Source organism: Protomyctophum parallelum, assembly GCF_964188405.1.
Source record: "Protomyctophum parallelum genome assembly, chromosome: 4".
Lineage (NCBI taxonomy): Eukaryota > Metazoa > Chordata > Actinopteri > Myctophiformes > Myctophidae > Protomyctophum > Protomyctophum parallelum.
In genome coordinates, this window is record NC_139700.1 from 52,525,818 (window position 1) to 52,542,798 (window position 16,981).

Consider the following 16,981-nt stretch of genomic DNA (forward strand, 5'->3'; position numbering starts at 1 on the left):
ATATAATGATGGTATAAAAGGATAACATAACATTCCCTGGGGGCTTATTGTTTCCATTGCGGTTCATTAATTGGTTTAGCAGTGGTCAGTGGTTTTCATTGAATGGTTGAATACTTTTACTTGACTTTTTGAACAGTTTTCAAAAAGTACAGCGGCATTGATTTATATAATGATGCTATGAAAGGATAACATAATCCTTGGGGAGGCTTATTGTTGTCTCCACCAGGCCGAAGGCATGGGGAGAGACTATGGTATGTTTTGCACGTCCGTGTGTGAGTCTGTGTGTGTCTGTGTGTGTGTGTGTGTGTGTGTGTGTGTGTGTGTGTGTGTGTGTGTGTCCGTCTGTTACCAGCTAATCTCCGACACCGTTAACCCGGTCGGCGCCAAATTTGCCACACACACTCCCTGGATGCCAGCGATGAACGGCCTGTTATAGCGCCACCAGGAGGCCGACTTTTGTCAAAAACATTCTTGGATATTACTCCTCCAGATTTGGTCCGAAAATCCCACAAATCGTTACACAGTATCTTCTATCTCATGTCTTCAAGACGGATCTGTCCGATATTTCATATTCCATCCTAATTGGCTAACATTGGCTTTCAAAGTTTGCAGGATTGGCCCGTTTTGAACGAAAAGCCTCAAATCATGAACGGAGCGTGCAATTTACGTGAAATCTTTCACAGACTTTCCTACTAGGCTGAGGAACATATCCCACCCTTTTCACATTGGCCTGTTATATAGCGCCACCAACAGGTGGATTTTTGCAAAACACATTTTTTGGAACAAAATGCCTCAAATCATCCAATTGCCATCCGAGGCGTAAGAAGAAATGTAACCCTTTTCACATTGGCCTATAATAGCGCCACCAGGAGGCCACAACCTGACCTGCACTGGTGGAGAGACCTGTCCTATTATAGCGCCACCAGGAGGCCACAACCTGACCTGCACTGGTGGAGAGACCTGTCCTATTATAGCGCCACCAGGAGGCCACAACCTGACCTGCACTGGTGGAGAGACCTGTCCTATTATAGCGCCACCAGGAGGCCACAACCTGACCTACCCTGGTGGAGAGACCTGTCCTATTATAACGCCACCAGGAGGCCACAACCTGACCTACCCTGGTGGAGAGACCTGTCCTATTATAGCGCCACCAGGAGGCCACAACCTGACCTACCCTGGTGGAGAGACCTGTCCTATTATAGCGCCACCAGGAGGCCACAACCTGCCCTGCACTGGTGGAGACCTGTCCTATTATAGCGCCACCAGGAGGCCACAACCTGACCTACCCTGGTGGAGAGACCTGTCCTATTATAGCGCCACCAGGAGGCCACAACCTGACCTGCCCTGGTGGAGACCTGTCCTATTATAGCGCCACCAGGAGGCCACAACCTGCCCTGCACTGGTGGAGACCTGTCCTATTAAAGCGCCACCAGGAGGCCACAACCTGACCTACCCTGGTGGAGACCTGTCCTATTATAGCGCCACCAGGAGGCCACAACCTGACCTGCCCTGGTGGAGACCTGTCCTATTATAGCGCCACCAGGAGGCCACAACCTGACCTGCACTGGTGGAGAGACCTGTCCTATTATAGCGCCACCAGGAGGCCACAACCTGACCTACCCTGGTGGAGAGACCTGTCCTATAATAGCGCCACCAGGAGGCCACAACCTGACCTACCCTGGTGGAGACCTGTCCTATTATAGCGCCACCAGGAGGCCACAACCTGACCTACCCTGGTGGAGAGACCTGTCCTATTATAGCGCCACCAGGAGGCCACAACCTGACCTACCCTGGTGGAGAGACCTGTCCTATTATAGCGCCACCAGGAGGCCACAACCTGACCTACCCTGGTGGAGAGACCTGTCCTATTATAGCGCCACCAGGAGGCCACAACCTGACCTACCCTGGTGGAGAGACCTGTCCTATTATAGCGCCACCAGGAGGCCACAACCTGACCTACCCTGGTGGAGAGACCTGTCCTATTATAGCGCCACCAGGAGGCCACAACCTGACCTACCCTGGTGGAGAGACCTGTCCTATTATAGCGCCACCAGGAGGCCACAACCTGACCTACCCTGGTGGAGAGACCTGTCCTATTATAGCGCCACCAGGAGACCACAACCTGACCTACCCTGGTGGAGACCTGTCCTATTATAGCGCCACCAGGAGGCCACAACCTGACCTACCCTGGTGGAGAGACCTGTCCTATTATAGCGCCACCAGGAGACCACAACCTGACCTACCCTGGTGGAGACCTGTCCTATTATAGCGCCACCAGGAGGCCACAACCTGACCTACCCTGGTGGAGACCTGTCCTATTATAGCGCCACCAGGAGGCCACAACCTGACCTGGCCTGGTGGAGACCTGTCCTATTATAGCGCCACCAGGAGGCCACAACCTGACCTACCCTGGTGGAGAGACCTGTCCTATTATAGCGCCACCAGGAGGCCACAACCTGACCTACCCTGGTGGAGAGACCTGTCCTATTATAGCGCCACCAGGAGGCCACAACCTGACCTACCCTGGTGGAGAGACCTGTCCTATTATAGCGCCACCAGGAGGCCACAACCTGACCTACCCTGGTGGAGAGACCTGTCCTATTATAGCGCCACCAGGAGACCACAACCTGACCTACCCTGGTGGAGACCTGTCCTATTATAGCGCCACCAGGAGGCCACAACCTGACCTACCCTGGTGGAGAGACCTGTCCTATTATAGCGCCACCAGGAGGCCACAACCTGACCTGCCCTGGTGGAGAGACCTGTCCTATTATAGCGCCACCAGGAGACCACAACCTGACCTACCCTGGTGGAGACCTGTCCTATTATAGCGCCACCAGGAGGCCACAACCTGACCTACCCTGGTGGAGACCTGTCCTATTATAGCGCCACCAGGAGGCCACAACCTGACCTTCACTGGTGGAGACCTGTCCTATTATAGCGCCACCAGGAGGCCACAACCTGACCTACCCTGGTGGAGAGACCTGTCCTATTATAGCGCCACCAGGAGGCCACAACCTGACCTACCCTGGTGGAGACCTGTCCTATTATAGCGCCACCAGGAGGCCACAACCTGACCTACCCTGGTGGAGACCTGTACTATTATAGCGCCACCAGGAGGCCACAACCTGACCTACCCTGGTGGAGACCTGTCCTATTATAGCGCCACCAGGAGGCCACAACCTGACCTTCACTGGTGGAGACCTGTCCTATTATAGCGCCACCAGGAGGCCACAACCTGACCTGCCTCTGGTGGAGAGACCTGTCCTATTATAGCGCCACCAGGAGACCACAACCTGACCTACCCTGGTGGAGACCTGTCCTATTATAGCGCCACCAGGAGGCCACAACCTGACCTACCCTGGTGGAGAGACCTGTCCTATTATAGCGCCACCAGGAGGCCACAACCTGACCTACCCTGGTGGAGACCTGTCCTATTATAGCGCCACCAGGAGGCCACAACCTGACCTACCCTGGTGGAGACCTGTCCTATTATAGCGCCACCAGGAGACCACAACCTGACCTGCCCTGGTGGAGACCTGTCCTATTATAGCGCCACCAGGAGGCCACAACCTGACCTACCCTGGTGGAGAGACCTGTCCTATTATAGCGCCACCAGGAGACCACAACCTGACCTACCCTGGTGGAGACCTGTCCTATTATAGCGCCACCAGGAGGCCACAACCTGACCTACCCTGGTGGAGACCTGTCCTATTATAGCGCCACCAGGAGGCCACAACCTGACCTACCCTGGTGGAGACCTGTCCTATTATAGCGCCACCAGGAGACCACAACCTGACCTACCCTGGTGGAGACCTGTCCTATTATAGCGCCACCAGGAGGCCACAACCTGACCTGCCCTGGTGGAGACCTGTCCTATTATAGCGCCACCAGGAGACCACAACCTGACCTACCCTGGTGGAGACCTGTCCTATTATAGCGCCACCAGGAGGCCACAACCTGACCTGCCCTGGTGGAGACCTGTCCTATTATAGCGCCACCAGGAGGCCACAACCTGACCTACCCTGGTGGAGACCTGTCCTATTATAGCGCCACCAGGAGGCCACAACCTGACCTGCCCTGGTGGAGACCTGTCCTATTATAGCGCCACCAGGAGGCCACAACCTGACCTGCCCTGGTGGAGACCTGTCCTATTATAGCGCCACCAGGAGGCCACAACCTGACCTACCCTGGTGGAGACCTGTCCTATTATAGCGCCACCAGGAGGCCACAACCTGACCTGCCTCTGCTGGTGGAGACCTGTCCTATTATAGCGCCACCAGGAGGCCACAACCTGACCTGGCCCCTGGTGGAGACCTGTCCTATTATAGCGCCACCAGGAGGCCACAACCTGACCTGCCCTGGTGGAGACCTGTCCTATTATAGCGCCACCAGGAGACCACAACCTGACCTACCCTGGTGGAGACCTGTCCTATTATAGCGCCACCAGGAGGCCACAACCTGACCTGCCCTGGTGGAGACCTGTCCTATTATAGCGCCACCAGGAGGCCACAACCTGACCTACCCTGGTGGAGACCTGTCCTATTATAGCGCCACCAGGAGGCCACAACCTGACCTGCCCTGGTGGAGACCTGTCCTATTATAGCGCCACCAGGAGGCCACAACCTGACCTGCCCTGGTGGAGACCTGTCCTATTATAGCGCCACCAGGAGGCCACAACCTGACCTACCCTGGTGGAGACCTGTCCTATTATAGCGCCACCAGGAGGCCACAACCTGACCTACCCTGGTGGAGACCTGTCCTATTATAGCGCCACCAGGAGGCCACAACCTGACCTGCACTGGTGGAGACCTGTGCCCCGAGGGGCACTTTTTCTAGTTTCCATTGCGGTCCATTGATTGGTTATAAGCAGTTACTGTCCCACTCCAGAGACTAGTGTATACTGTATAGTTTAGCTAGTTGGTGAGTTCAGGTTGGGGAGGGGCAGCGTGTGAAATATTAAAATATACAGTATAAGCGGATGTGAATAAGCCTCCTCCGTCATCCCCACTTCCCATTTCGTCTTTGCAGTCGCGCACATTTATCCTAATATAAATAATAAATCATCTAAGCATATAATAGCTTGCATATAAATGCTTAGCAGAAATGGATGTATTTTTCAAATACATTTTCTGTGAACGGAAATCTCAGCTTCCTCACACAGATTCTGGGGTTGCTGCCAGACTAAATATAGCATTCTGAGATTGTGGAATAATAGATGTCTGGCCAACGCAAGATTATGTAGAGTGTGACACAAAACAGCTCGAGAGACGGGAAGTCACACGTACGTAGCAAAGGGCCGTCGGGTTCGCTAATCAAAACCTGCAGCGACTCACGCATTTAGAGTCTATATACTGTATATGTGATACAGTATAGGAGCCTTAACCACTCGGCCACCGTCTGCGCCCCACAGCGTTTTGGCCATTCTGGAAGGGGAACAGGTTGCACCACATATTTTGTTGTCCATTCCTAATAGAAAGGTTTGGAAAGGGATAAAGGATAAACAAGGGGCATTGAAAGTGTTGAAAGTGTTGAAAGTGATGACAGTGTGTGTGCGTGCGTGTGTAATAAAACATCTATTTTCTGTGGAACTAAATATATACAGTATGTTACAACACATTAACATTCCTCATAACGCCTTTTTTCAGTGTTCACAGTATTGTCCTTTTTAAAGGCAGCTCGATCTGCCTCAGGGGTGTGTGTGTGTGTGTGTGTGTGTGCGTGTGTGTGTGCGTGTGTGCGTGTGTGTGTGTGTGTGTGTGTGTGTGTGTGTGTGTGTGTGTGTGTGTGTGTGTGTGTGTGTGCGTGCTTGCGTGGGCATGAAAAGTGTAACATTATATTGAAGGTGACGAGGGAAAGACGTCTGGTATAGTGGTGCTGTTCTGTTCAGGAACCAAATGTAGGCTATTTAAATGTTGGAACTATCCCGACATGTTTTCAGAATACGATCCAGACCCGTTTGTCTCACTTGTCATCCACCTCTAGCAGACTTTATAAGCGTTTGCACTGGAGGGAGGGAGGGAGGGTGCTGCTGCAACAACAGAGCTTCTCAAAGCCCCCGGGGTCCAGGGGGAAAAAAAGAGAAAGGAAAATAAACAAGCCTTGTAGTATACGGAGGTCCAAAACATTAATTTTGGCTTCCAGGAACAGGATCCTTGACATGAAAAGGTTTGAGAAGGAATGGCCTAGACCAGGAGTATTCAACAGGGGGTCCCCGGGGACTGAAGGAATGGCCTAGACCAGGAGTATTCAACAGGGGGTCCCCGGGGACTGAAGGAATGGCCTAGACCAGGAGTATTCAACAGGGGGTCCCCGGGGACTGGCCTAGACCAGGAGTATTCAACAGGGGGTCCCCGGGGACTGAAGGAACGGCCTAGACCAGGAGTATTCAACAGGGGGTCCCCGGGGACTGAAGGAATGGCCTAGACCATGAGTATTCAACAGGGGGTCCCCGGGGACTGAAGGAATGGCCTAGACCAGGAGTATATTCAACAGGGGGTCCCCGGGGACTGCTATACAGGTGGTCCTCAGAGAGACTGCTTGCGCCATATAGGGACTTAATTGCATCACACGCCTGTGACACGTGACGTTGTGAGCTTGTAGATCTGCTATTTTCGGCTATAATGTCCGGCAAAGAGGTTTGGTGTTGAGGGGAAAATGAGCAGACCACGTACTACTGGTGCCAAAGGTCATGTTTACAACGTTTAATTCAAGTCCTAAAATGTCTGAAAACACACATTTAACATGAATCCAATATGTCGTGGGAGTCCCTGCTTCATCTCTGGCTCAACTAAAGGGTCCCTCGTCTAGACAATTTTAAAGATAGGGAAAAAAGATAACTGTCTTATGTTTATTTAAAAAGGGGGGGTTGGGAATTAAACCCGGCTTTGTTGACAGTCTTAGTCATCCAGGGGGGGGCGTGGGCCTGCTACACACACCCTGACTGGCTGTCTGCTGCACCAGGGGGCTGGTCTTTGGGCTGCCTGCACCAGGGGGCTGGTCTTTGGGCTGCCTGCACCAGGGGGCTGGTCTTTGGGCTGCCTGCACCAGGGGGCTGGTCTTTGGGCTGCCTGCACCAGGGGGCTGGTCTTTGGGCTGCCTGCACCAGGGGGCTGGTCTTCTTTCTGCCTGCACCAGGGGGCTGGTCTTTGGGCTGCCTGCGCATTTACGCACCAGCTCCGTGAAATCTGACTCGACTTTAAAAAGGAGGCAGTCAGTCAGTCTCTAGTAGCCTCTGCAGCGGAGAGAGAGCTGGGTCTCACATACAGACAGACAGTGCTTCGAGGCAGGTTGTTCCACTCACTCACACACACACACACACACACACACACACAGAGAGAAAGAGAGAGGTAGAGAGAGACAGAGAGAGAGAACACCGCGCTTGGAGCAAGGCGCGCCGCTGCTGCGCGCCAAAAGGTCTCCAGAAGCCAGCGGAGAGAGCTGGGTCTCACAGACAGACAGACAGAGAGCTGGGTCTCACATACAGACAGACAGACAGACAGACAGTGCTTCAAGTCAGGTTGTTCCACTCACTCACACACACACACACACAGAGAGAGAGAGAGAAAGAGAGAGGTAGAGATAGAGAGAACACCGCGCTTGGAGCAAGGCGCGCCGCTGCGCGTAAAAAGCGGAGGATTTGCGCCAGCATGCCCGTTAGTCGTCCTAACCACACCGCGCACCGGCTGCTGAACGGACTCACGCTCACCAATTACGACCCCATGATGATGATGATGTCGTCCACGACTTCTCCTCCCGACGACATGATGAACTACACCGTCCAGGACTACGCCGCCGACAACAAGAACAACAACAGCAACGGCAACGAGACGGACCCGTTCGCCCGGAACGAGGAGGTGGCCAAGCTGGAGATCACCGTGCTGACGGTGAGCTTCGTGGTGGCCGTGGTGGGCAACGTCAGCGTGCTGGTGGCCATGTACCACACCAAGAAGAAGGCGTCGCGCATGCACCTGTTCATCAAGCACCTCAGCCTGGCCGACCTGGTGGTGGCCTTCTTCCAGGTGCTGCCGCAGCTGTGCTGGGAGGTCACCTACCGCTTCTACGGACCCGACTTCCTCTGCAGGATAGTCAAACACCTGCAGGTAAGGCGCAGGCTGCTATACACCCGTCCGGAAATATATATATATATCGATTTAGAACTCACAGAGTTAACCTTAAAGGACCACTTCACCACTTTTCAACCTATCTTCATATAATAGGTCCTCACTAATAATCATGATAAAATGGCACGATTCTTTTCTACTCAGTCTGTGTCTCATAGGAGGGCTGTGGGCAGTTATTAGGCAGATTCTTTTTTAAACAAGATTTTTTTATAAAAATGTTTAGATTTTCATTATCGTGAGAATGATGGCTTCCATTTTCGCATTGCAACTTTTCAGGACAAGAAAGCCTGCAGTTTTTATTAGCTTGTATTCCCCATTGATGATGTCACTGGAAGACAGTTTCTGAACTGCCCACAGCCCTCCTATGAGACACAGACAGAGTAGAAAATAATTGCACCTATTATATGAAGGACCTTCATTATATGGACCTATTATATGAAGATAGGTTAAAAAGTGGTGAAGTGGTCCTTTAAATAAGTCAGTGATGCTGTTTCTTTAGTTTTTTGAGGGGCCCTACATCAAGCTTTTAGTTTCCGTCCATTCAATTCCCATTGACAATTGAATGGAGACTTTTACGTCATAGTGTCCGAGCAAATAGTGTCTATTTTACGTCATGATGATGTACGATGATAAGAGCGCCCCTCACTTCACACAGGTGTGATTTTTGAGGGGCGCTAGCCCCTGCTATACAGCGTTTGTCCCCCCCACACGGCTCATATTTGCCGTTGACAATGAAAGGAGAAATTAGGTCATACTGTATGTGCCTCAAATATGACGTAAATTTGTGGCAACACGAACATTAAATGCCGTTGACAACAAAAGGGACATTTACGTCACATGTAGACGAGCAGATCGACGAACCAATCACATAAATTCAGTTGTTCATGAGATGATGTATGATGATGTATATTAATGATAAGAAGTGGCCCTCATTTAATTCACACGGGTGTTTTAATTAAGTGTAGATATTCAGTAACAGGAATCTCCACATATAGCTCTTTAAAGAGAAATTGCATTTTCAGGTCTGGATCAATCGGGATCAGAACTCGATAAACAACTGAAATTGGAAGTGACACAAATAAATGAACAGATATACAATTGGAAAAACTAAGAACAGTGATGGAATCAAAGCTGATAAAATGGGCAATTCTCTCTCCCTGATTGGCTGAAATTTGTAGCCCAATCTGAAAACATATTTTCTGTTAATTAACACATTGTATGCTAGAGTTTTCTATTTGCTCAGGCTTGCTGGTGCTAAGCGATTAACATTGGACTTTTGAACTTTTTAGGGGCCCACAGCGAGGGGCCTCTTATAGCTAGAATCACATCGCATAAATAAAAAGTAGGCCAAACATGTCCACTTCAATTTAAAAAAAAAATTATGATTCTACCATCTTCCATTCTGGAGATATTGACCTTTTTCTAAAACCTGCTTTTGAAGGCACGCTGCTCGCTTGAAAAAACAGCAGAGATATGGAAGGTTGAAGTTGACAGACATTGACAGACAGATATAAAAATGAACACAAATAATATCATATACATACTACACACTGAATGAAAGCCCTGAATGTCTACTTTTAGGAGGAAAACAAATACACATGGTCCCATGTATAGTTTGTCAGTAATTGGCTATTGAATGCAGCTTGCGCCCACCAGAGAGGATTTCAGAAAATGCATGGACCAGAAGAACTATTATTCACAAAATAAGGCCTATAGCGAAATGTACATACTATATACCGTATGAAACAGAAGACTCTCTGCTTTCATAAGAAAAATACTTCTACTGTAATAATAATGAAAATCACACCCCTGTGAAGTGAGCAGTGCAATGTTGCGCAACATTGCACTGCTCACTTCACAGGGGTGTGATTTTCATTATTATTACAGTAGAAGTATTTTTCTTATGAAAGCAGAGAGTCTTCTGTTTCATACGGTATATAGTATGTACATTTCGCTATAGGCCTTATTTTGTGAATAATAGTTCTTCTGGTCCATGCATTTTCTGAAATCCTCTCTGGTGGGCGCAAGCTGCATTCAATAGCCAATTACTGACAAACTATATTTGTATATATTTGTATATTTGTTTTCCTCCTAAAAGTAGACATTCAGGGCTTTCATTCAGTGTGTAGTATGTATATGATAATAATTTATTTATGTTTATATCTGCCTGTCAATCTCTGTGACTTTAAACCTTTATAACTCGCTATGATAACTTCATGAGGAAATGCTCACTTCACAGGGGTGTGATTTTTATTATTATTACAGTATTAGTTTTTTTCTTATGAAAGCAGAGGGTCTTCTGTTTCATACGGTATATAATATGTACATGTCGCTATAGGCCTTATTTTGTGAATAATAGTTGGACCTGAACAACTGCATTCAATAGCCTGACAAACTGTACATGGGATCAATATTATGTATTTGTTTTCCTCCTAAAAGTAGACAATTAGGGCTTTCATTCAGTGTGTAGTATGTATATGACAATAATTTATTTATGTTTATTTTTATATCTGCCTTCAGAACGATAGTATAACGGTGAGATGCGTTACTGGATCGGTGAGTTTAGTGGTTGAGGTTGACATGTCTGGACATGTTTGAGGAAAGAAGCACAGGAGAGAGAGATGATCAAATAACTGGCTGCTTTGTTGGACAACGCTATCTTCACTTTGTTTGGGCAAAGAAGCAGAGATCAGCGATGGAAAAGAGTTTTATCCACGGCAGATAAGTAATGACGTATTATCGAGGGACCGCCATGATCAACTAACTGCCTGGGACCGAGGCTACGTTGTCACCAGCCAATGCAGCCATCGCTATCCGTTGTGTGATTGTAGCCTTTTTATTCATTATAATTGCAGTGATAAGACCTATATCACAGCCGGGCGTCTCTCTCGATACCGTGGATATAGCCTACATTCACAATCACACAACGGATAGCGATGATGGCTGCATTGGCTGACGAAGACGTAGGCAGTAAGTTGATCATGGCGGTCCTTCGATAATACGTCATTACTTATCTGCCGTGGATATAAAGCTCTTTTCCATCGCTGATCGTGCTTCTTGCCCAAACAAACAAAGTGAAGACGCGATGGCGATACACACAACGGATAGCGATGGCTGGTGAAGACTGAAGACGTAGCCAGGCAGTTAGTTGATCATGGCGTGTGCCGTGTGCGTGTTGAAAACGTTATGAAATGGCGATCGTTGAAGATTATTCTTGGTTTATATACTGGCAGAGGGCAAATCGACACGACTGCGTTATATCTTTTTCCGAGAATGAGTGAGCGGTGCAAGGCGATCGCAAGGCGCAGTGGGGCCTGGGGGGGGGGAACTCAAACTGCCAAAGCGATCAAGAGACTCCCCCCACAAAGCTTCCTCGGGAGAAACCATGTAGAAACAGGAGGGGAGGGGGAATCGAGTGTATTCACAGACACTAGAGTATGGGTAACTCCATTTTAGATGCCCTGACATCTGCGTTGGTCTATGCCGTTGCCGTGCAGACCCATACGTGTAATGGAGGCATTGGAGGAGGGAGCGTCTTCGCCACAGACAGACCTCTTTTCAGGAGGGAGGGGCTTTTTACTCCCGGATCACATATTGGAGCTTCCTGGAGACGAAAGCTGTTATTTTCTTCGGTGTCCTGGAGCATAGGACGTTGATGTACAGTAAGCAATAAAAAAACGTATAAAACGTATACATACGCTTCGCGCGTACGGCGTTCGATATTAATAAAGCGTATGGATACGTTTCCAGCATTTTTTGTGTTAATGTCTGCCAAGGACTTAATTAACTTATTTTTTATCAAAGAAGCTGGTGGAGTGACATGGTGAACAAACACTCTATAGCAATTATCCCATTCTGACCTGAGATCAGATTCATACGAGGTTTCCACTGGACACACACTGGGTCTGATGAACCCATTCTGACCTGAGATCAGATTCTAAAAATGTCAGTCGCTTTTCGATTTTTCAAAAATAGCAGACCTACAAGCTCGTATCGCGCCACTCGGTGGCGCGATATGAGCTTGTAGATCTGATATTTTTAAATAGCTAAAGCATAACATGATGCTGACACCAAAATGGGTGCCCGGTCAGAATGGGTTATTAGGCTATACTATCAGAATATGGAGTTATACATTTTTAAACTTTTACGTTGCAAGCCAAAATGATCACTTAGGCTACCTGTAAGCTACAGTATAAGTGCAATCTTGACATAATTTTACTTTACTTGAATGTTTAACCACTTCGCAGTATACTTCATTTACTTCCACAACATCTCAGAGGCAAATATTGTACATTTCACTGCACTACAAATAAATTTAAAACTTTATAGTTATAGATACTTTGTAGATTTTTAGATTAGCATCAGTAGTAACAAAACATACATTAACCTTACTAACTAAGCCCTATTGTATTCTTACAATGAGCTTGTAGATCGGCTATTTCCGGAAGATAACCAACAGGGCTCTGTGTGAGTGAGTGGCCATAGTCGACTCGTCTGTACTGAGATTGAATCCTTTATTCTCCAAAAGAGCGTGAGGTTTTAAACTTGCAATGCTGATGATTACACAACCATCAACAAGTCCGTCCCTTGTGCCATTTCATGTCATTGGACAGTAAAATAAGCAATAGGTTCTCATTCGTCTGAAACTGACTGATGGCAGCCAGCACATTAAATTAATTATGATAGTGGAATTATCATTACTTGTCAAATGTTCATCTTGATGGGCCAATGGTACTTATTGGCCCCCCACATAAGCCCTTATTGGCCCCAACATAAGCCCTTATTGGCCCCAACATAAGCCCTTATCCCCCCCTATAAAACAGTTACATAGTGAGGTAGGAAGATTTATAAGATCAGGTCATTAAGCTTTTTATTTTCTTCTTTTAAACGGGAGCTTCATCAAAGCAGAAAGCAGGTTTTCCCAGTTCAGACTGAAGTGTAACGCCAGTTGTTTGAGCGAGTCAGACAGGCTATCATGTGCTGTTTTCCCACGCTAACAGCAGTGTGATGAACGGTGGTATAACTTCCCATCGATAGCCTTAAAGGACAACTTTAGTTTTTTTCAACCAAGGTTCATGTTTTAGGTTGTTATTAGAGAAACTAAAAGATGAGTGTTCATTTTCTTTCATTTGCTGCTTTCTTTCGTTTTAGGGATTTTAGCTGTTTTGTACAGGGGGGCGGGGGCATTCGAGCATGGGGCTAAATATGTATTTTTTTTACCACATTTTATGGTGATTTATTTTTGTATTATTGACTATAGTCCTAATAAACCCCAGGAAATTACATTTGGCCACAGAAGATCACAGGATCTACTGAATGTGAAGGTAGCCTACTGGGGGAAGGCTTATACTGTGTGTATAGGCTCAATATGTCAGTTTGTCACATTCAATAGATCCTGTGATCTTTTGTGGCCAGATGTAATTTCCAGGGGTTTATTAGGACTATAGTAAATAATAAAATAATAAATCACCATAATATTTTGTAAAGAAATACATATTTAGCCCCATGCTCGAATGCCCCCGCCCCCCTGTCAGAAACGGCTAAAATCCCAAAAACGAAAGAAAGCAGCAAATGAAAGAAAATTAACACACACCTTTTAAGTTTCTCTAATAACAACCTAAAACATGAACCTTGGTTGAAAAAAACTAAAGTTGTCCTTTAACCCATTCTGACCGGGCACCCATTTTGGTGTCGGCATCATGTCGTGCTTTAGCTATTTAAAAATAGCAGATCTACAAGCTCATATCGCGCCACCGAGTGGCGCGATACGAGCTTGTAGGTCTGCTATTTTTGAAAAATCGAAGAGCGACTGACATTTTTAGAATCTGATCTCAGGTCAGAATGGGTTAATCAGACCAGTGTGTGTCCAGTGGAAACCTCGTATGAATCTGATCTCAGGTCAGGTTTTTATGTATACTGGAGTTGGGTTCAGCACTCCACTGAAAACCATTGCTGATGCTCAGCGTCTTTTCCTCATTCACTCCCATAGTACCACCTTTGTGTCCCACGCATTGTGAGCTTGTAGATCGGCTATTTTCACATGGCCGAGATCTATACAGGGCTGAAGTGGTAGATGCATGTTTTAACCCATTCTGACCTGAGATCAGATTCATACGAGGTTTCCGCCGGACACACAATTCAATTCAATTCAAAGGGCTTTATTGGCATGAGAAAACATACGTTTACATTGCCAAAGCAGAAAGAACAATACAACAATACAATCAAAACAAAAATTATGTACTTTGTCAGAATCTTCAATAGATCAACTTCTATGTACCAAGATCACTCGATGCAGGTATAGTGCAGGAATATACACAATGATTAGTCTTTACGGTGGTTGTGTTCCATTTGACACACACTGGTCTGACGAACCCATTCTGACCTGAGATCAGATTCTAAAAATGTCAGTCGCTCTTCGATTTTCCAAAAATAGCAGACCTACAAGCTCGTATCGCGCCACTCGGTGGCGCGATACGAGCTTGTAGGTCTGCTATTTTTGAATAGCTAAAGCATAACATGATGCTGACACCAAAATGGGTGCCCGTTCAGAATGGGTTAATAACAGGCTGGATAAGTCCAAAAGCTTAATGATAACGGGTACTCCACGGGTACTCCACTCCATTGCCTGGCAATGTGTGTAATCCAAATCTAACAAGTAACTAGTACCTAAAGTAAAGTACAAGTAAATCTACTTGGTTAGTGTAACGCACCAAGTCCCTATACTTGGATCCTATGGGTTAACCTGACGCTGCCAGATGGGGGCGGTATTGGGTAACCATGTTCCCCAACACAGCCTTCATCTGGGATCTCTCAGGCAGTTGAGCTGACACAAATCCGTTCCGTACCGGACCAATCAGTGTGAGCTAAGGGCGGGATATGTGCGAAACCGGATGTGAAGCTATATAGACACGTCAATATGATTGGTTGTGTTTGCACGCCCACACGGTGATATACAGACGGTCCCATCCAATCATCTACCATGGTATCTTGAAAAAAATGAACAGCCCCGTCATCGAATTTGCTCCCGCGATCCCAGATCCCAATAAGCTGTGAAAAAAAATTGTGTAGCAAGCTTCTTGGATCTGGCAGCGTCAGGTTACCTACGGGTTGCCGAGGAAGTTCATTCATGTGCTCCAGAAACTGATATCACCCAATATCATCCATATTGTGTACAGTATGTGATACAGTAGCCTCAGAAACCCAGACGTTTTTATTTCCAGGGAGAAAAAAAAAGACTGGGAACGAGTTCACTTCAATTCGGCATAGAGTAGACGCAAACGTCGATCACTCTCTCTCTGCTGATTTCTGATCGTCTGCACATTTGTTAAATTGACACACACACACACACACACACACACACACACACACACACACACACACACACACACACACACACACACACACACACACACACACACACACACACACACACACACACACACACACACACACACACACACACACACACACACCTCTCTCTCTGGATCCTGCCTATAGCTGCCTATGCCATAGAAAGCCTAGGTGGACCCCAGGCTAGTGATATAGTGACCAATATCACACCAGTAGAACCCAAGTATATACAGTATGGGGACTTGGGCGTTACATTGGTCTGAAAACTGTTTGCCTCTGACACTGGCAACACCTGTGCCTGATCAGGAGCCTGGTTAACCCATTCTGACCTGAGATCAGATTCATACGAGGTTTCCACTGGACACACACTGGTCCGATTAACCCATTCTGACCTGAGATCAGATTCTAAAAAAATGTCAGTCGTTCTTCGATTTTTCAAAAATAGCAGACCTACAAGCTCGTAGTGCGCCACTCGGTGGCGCACTACGAGCTTGTAGATCTGCTATTTTTCAATAGCTAAAGCATAACATGATGCTGACACCAAAATGGGTGCCCGTTCAGAATGGGTTTTAGATACCTGGGCTGGCCTTGACATTGACCAAGCATTGTCAATTAGGAGAAATTGGGCTGTATTTTGCGTGTCTTAAGTACCAGGTCTTATTCCCTATAACTTGAGTAAACTAAAGACCTGAAGGCGTGATCAATGCTCTTTGGCCACTCAGAATAGCCAAATGGCATTGATCACGCCTCCAGGTCTTTAGTTTACTCAAGTTAGGTAATAAGACCTGGTACTTAAGACACGCAAAATACAGCCCATTATGTCATAATAATGGCTCTTTACAGTATACTCTCCTCCGCCCCCTGGCAGGTGATGGGGATGTTCGCCTCCACCTATTTACAGTATACTCTCCTCCGCCCCCTGGCAGGTGATGGGGATGTTCGCCTCCACCTATTTACAGTATACTCTCCTCCGCCCCCTGGCAGGTGATGGGGATGTTCGCCTCCACCTATTTACAGTATACTCTCCTCCGCCCCCTGGCAGGTGATGGGGATATTCGCCTCCACCTATTTACAGTATACTCTCCTCCGCCCCCTGGCAGGTGATGGGGATGTTCGCCTCCACCTACATGATGGTGATGATGACGCTGGACCGCTACATCGCCATCTGCCACCCCCTGAAGACCCTGCAGCAGTCCACGCGCCGCTCCTACGTCATGATCGCCTCCACCTGGGCGTGCAGCGCGGCGCTCAGCACGCCGCAGTACTTCATCTTCTCCCTCAGGTCAGGATACTGTACTTGGCCTCAACTCACAGAACCCACCTCACCGAGGCAGCGGTGGACGAGCGGTTTGCGGAGCGGTCTTGATATCGGAAGGTCGCTATAGTTCGTATCCCCGGACCGGCACGTTAAAATTACCACAGCTGAAGTGCCCTTGGACAAGGCATTGAACCCCTACCATGAAATGTTCTATGAGCAGGGCCTGGCTGTAAACAAGTTCTTGAGCTTA

At 47.7% G+C, this 16,981-nt stretch overlaps 2 protein-coding genes across 2 annotated transcripts in view; both read left to right on the forward strand.

Moving 5' to 3' along the window:
- Nucleotides 1-16,927, forward strand: part of dyrk4 (dual-specificity tyrosine-(Y)-phosphorylation regulated kinase 4) — a 413,072-nt gene extending 396,145 nt beyond the window's left edge. The window contains exon 14 of the mRNA XM_083763036.1: nucleotides 16,808-16,927. The gene's annotated coding sequence lies outside the window, so the exon portion shown is untranslated. The remainder of the gene's footprint in view (nucleotides 1-16,807) is intronic.
- Nucleotides 7,525-16,981, forward strand: part of LOC310857263 (arg8-vasotocin receptor-like) — a gene marked incomplete at its 3' end in the record, with an annotated part of 12,064 nt that continues 2,607 nt past the window's right edge. The window contains exons 1-2 of the mRNA XM_083762874.1: nucleotides 7,525-8,102; nucleotides 16,574-16,755. Of these exons, the coding sequence (XP_083619000.1) occupies nucleotides 7,650-8,102; nucleotides 16,574-16,755 (635 nt within the window). The 5' untranslated portion in view covers nucleotides 7,525-7,649. The remainder of the gene's footprint in view (nucleotides 8,103-16,573; nucleotides 16,756-16,981) is intronic.